Source organism: Cajanus cajan, chromosome 9 (genome assembly GCF_000230855.2).
Source record: "Cajanus cajan strain Asha chromosome 9, NIPB_CcT2T_4, whole genome shotgun sequence".
NCBI classification, from domain to species: domain Eukaryota; kingdom Viridiplantae; phylum Streptophyta; class Magnoliopsida; order Fabales; family Fabaceae; genus Cajanus; species Cajanus cajan.
Window position 1 is genome coordinate 56869025 of NC_138525.1, and position 4302 is coordinate 56873326.

General features: G+C 34.9%; 1 protein-coding gene across 1 annotated transcript; it reads left to right on the top strand.

Moving 5' to 3' along the window:
• Positions 1-603: 603 nt before the first annotated feature.
• LOC109787868 (Pentatricopeptide repeat (PPR-like) superfamily protein) lies at positions 604-3629 on the top strand. Its single transcript, XM_020346455.3, has one exon. It carries the CDS (start codon positions 730-732, stop codon positions 3415-3417), a length of 2688 nt encoding a protein of 895 aa, XP_020202044.1. The 5' UTR covers positions 604-729; the 3' UTR covers positions 3418-3629.
• Positions 3630-4302: the final 673 nt, after the last annotated feature.

Here is a 4302-nt window from a genome sequence, read left to right on the forward strand (position 1 = left end):
AATTAAGTATTTAAAATATTAAAATATCTATATCTATAATAGAAAAATAAATTATTAAATTAGTTAAAAATATTAAAATATCTATATTAATTGAAGAAAAACGAAATATTTAAAATAATTAAAAAGCTTAAAAATCTATATTTATTAAATAAAATTTAAATACTTAAATTAATTAAAAATATTAAAATATTTATATTTAAAATTCAATTATAATTTAAATAATTTTTAAAAAAATTAAAAAAAAATAAATTCATATAAAAACAAAATAAGTAAACCGAATTGAGAAATCGGTTACGAAGAAATCGATTTCTCAAAGGGTTAAAGCAAAATTTTCAATTTTTTTACTTGAGAAATTAGTTAATGGTCCGATTTCTCATAATGTACAATAAATTGATATATATAGATAAATAAAATGGGAGGTAGATTATTTAGATAAATAAAAATTAAAAATAAAAAGTCCGCGTCCTCATAACATAAATTACGTTAATAAAAATAAAATATATCAAAAGAAAAAAAAAATCTACATAAATTAAAAATAAGTACTGTATTTGAAATAGAAGGACTAAAAAATAATAAATCCGCCAAACCAAACCACTGGTAGTTATATACTCATGTCTAACGTTGGTGTCATTACAGGTATGTTTTGTAAGCCTTACCCCTATCTCATCTAAGTCATGTCCACATACTTGTTTCAAACCCAAAGGAGATAAGGACACTTCCAAAGCCACAATGGAGAAGAACCTTATTATTCTACCCAGTAAACCATGGCCTCCTTTGTCAATCCCTTCCCACAGTGCCACTCAATTTGAGTGGCATAGTTCAACAAGGGTCCTTGCAAACTCCAACAATGTCTCTATGACCAAAAGGTCACACCCAAAGTTGGTGGATGCCCAGTTGAACCAGCTATGTGTCAATGGTCCCCTGAGTGAGGCTGTGCCAATTCTTGACTCTCTGGCTCAACAGGGGTCCAAGGTGAAACCCATTACCTTCATGAACCTGCTTCAGGCTTGCATTGACAGAGACTGCATTATGGTGGGTAGGGAGTTGCATGCTAGGATTGGGTTGGTGAGAAAGGTGAACCCTTTTGTGGAGACCAAGTTGGTTAGCATGTATGCCAAATGCGGGCACTTGGATGAGGCACGGAAAGTGTTTGATGAAATGCGTGAGAGGAATTTGTTCTCTTGGTCTGCCATGATTGGTGCCTGCTCCAGAGACCTTAAGTGGGAGGAAGTTGTGGAGCTTTTTTATGATATGATGGGACATGGGGTTTTGCCTGATGAGTTTTTGCTCCCGAAGGTTTTGAAAGCCTGCGGAAAGTGCAGGGATTTTGAAACTGGGAGGTTGATCCATTCGATGGCGATTCGGGGCGGAATGTGCTCTTCTTTGCTTGTGATTAATTCAATTCTGGCTGTGTATGCTAAGTGTGGGGAGATGAGTTGTGCAGAGAAGCTCTTTAGGAGAATGGATGAGAGGAACTGTGTTTCCTGGAATGTGATAATAACTGGGTTTTGCCAGAAGGGTGAGATTGAAGAAGCTCAGAAGTATTTTGATGCAATGCAGCAGGAAGGAGTTGAGCCTGGATTGGTAACTTGGAACATTTTGATTGCAAGTTATAATCAGTTAGGGCATTGTGATATTGCAATGGAATTAATGAGGAGGATGGAGAGTTTTGGGATTTCTCCTGATGTATATACTTGGACTTCTATGATTTCTGGGTTTACTCAAAAGGGAAGGATAAATGATGCCTTTGATTTGTTGAGGGAGATGTTTATAGTCGGGGTTGAGCCCAACAGTATTACAATTGCTAGTGCAGCCTCAGCATGTGCGTCTGTAAAATCACTAAGTATGGGATCAGAAATCCATTCTATTGCTGTTAAGACATGTTTGGTTGACGATATTCTAATCGGTAATTCACTGCTTGACATGTATGCCAAGGGTGGCAATCTGGAGTCTGCTCAAAGCATTTTTGATAAGATGTTAGAGAGGGATGTATATTCTTGGAACTCAATAATTGGAGGATATTGCCAAGCTGGTTTCTGTGGCAAAGCCCATGAGTTATTTATGAAAATGCAGGAGTCTGATTCACCTCCTAATGTTGTTACATGGAATGTGCTGATCACAGGATTTATGCAGAATGGTGCTGAGGACGAGGCATTGGATCTTTTTCAAAGAATTGAGAAAGATGGGAAAATTAAGCCAAATGTGGCATCATGGAACTCGTTAATTTCTGGTTTCCTGCAGAGTAGACAAAAGGACAAGGCCTTGCAGATATTTCGGCGGATGCAGTTTTTCAATATGGCTCCCAACTTAGTTACAGTGCTGACTATCCTTCCTGCCTGTGCAAATTTAGTGGCTGCAAAGAAAGTGAAAGAAATTCATTGTTGTGCAGTGCGTAGAAATTTAGTGTCTGAACTTTCTGTATCAAATACATTCATTGACATTTATGCTAAGGCAGGAAATATAATGTATTCTAGAAAAATATTCTATGGGTTGTCCCCAAAAGATATCATCAGTTGGAACTCTCTGCTCTCAGGTTATGTGTTACACGGCTGTTCAGAGTCTGCACTTGATCTTTTTTATCAGATGAGGAAGGATGGACTTCATCCAAATCGAGTTACTTTTGCGAGTCTTATCGCAGCTTATAGTCATGCTGGAATGGTGGATGAGGGGAATCATGTTTTCTCCAACTTCAGCCAAGAATATCAAATTAGACCAGATCTGGAACACTATTCTGCTATGGTTTATTTGCTTGGTCGTTCAGGTAAGCTTGCTGAAGCACTGGAGTTTATTCAAAACATGCCAGCTGAGCCTAACTCCTCTGTATGGTCTGCCTTGCTCACTGCCTGCAGAATTCATAGGAATTTCGGAATGGCAATCTTTGCAGCAGAACGTCTGCTTGAGTTGGAACCTGACAATATTGTAACTCAGCATTTACTTTCACAGGCATATTCTTTATGTGGGAGGAATTGGGAAGCTCCAAAAATGACAAAGATGGAGAGGGAAAAGGTTGTTAAAAAACCTGTTGGGCAAAGCTGGACTGAAAGGAATCACTTGGTCCATACTTTTGTTGCTGGTGATCAGTCAAAACCATATTTGGACAAGCTACATTCTTGGCTAAAACGGGTAGGTGTAAATGTCAAGGCACATACTTCTGACAATGGACTTTGCATTGAGGAAGAGGAGAAGGAAAATGTTAGTAATGTACATAGTGAAAAACTTGCATTAGCATTTGCTTTAATAGATTCTCATCACACACCTCAAGTTTTACGGATAGTAAAGAATTTGAGGATGTGTAGAGATTGCCATGAGACAGCCAAATTCATATCATTGGCATATGGGTGTGAAATATATTTAAGTGATTCAAATTGCTTACACCATTTTAAAGATGGTCATTGTTCTTGTAGGGATTATTGGTAGAGCAAAAAGATGTGAAAGAGAATCAATGAATGTAGAAATATGTAAATCTGCCATATGGCTCAATTATTTATTATGTAAATAAATCTTTTGTTGATATCTACATGAATAAATTAAATGGATAAGATCCATTAACACGGGGTCTTAATTTGTAATCTTTACACAACTTATCCCTCCATTATACATTAATATACTTTTTATGGGTTTCTTGTTTCTGTTGCATTAGCATTGTAATGATTCACCGATTTCTGCCTTTTTGTTTTGGTTACCAATGCCAACAATATGATGAATTCTTGAGTTGGCCGTTTGAATTTTATACGATCAAATAATACCATCTGACAAAGTAAAATGATACTTCTAATAACTTTTTAATAATTAAATTTTATCAATTCAACCAGTGAATTATTGGATATTATCCTAAACAAGTAAAGCTTTATATGATTTATGATATTTGTATATATATGTAATGTAAAAGTAGTTATTTATTTATATTTTTAAATAATATATACCATGTTAAAATAATCTGAGGTGATTAAGTAATAGTTATTTTCTTAATTATGTGAAATTTTGTAGTGAGAAACTTGAACTTAGGGGTTTAATTGGCAAAATTTACTTTTGATAAATTGTTTTTTGAAATGTTATTTAACTACGGTTGATACTGTGTTATGTTACAGTGTTTTCTATTAATTGTAATGATATTCTTTCAATTTGAATGCAAATTGCATCACAATTTGAAAGGACTGTCGTGGTTTATGGGGGTACGATTTAGGGTTTATGGTTTGTGAATATTATTTTTTTATTATTATTTTTTTCAATAATATATTTGTAGCAACCTAGAGACCTAGGAATAATTAATCGAACTCTGTTATCAAGTTTTGTGTGTTATTA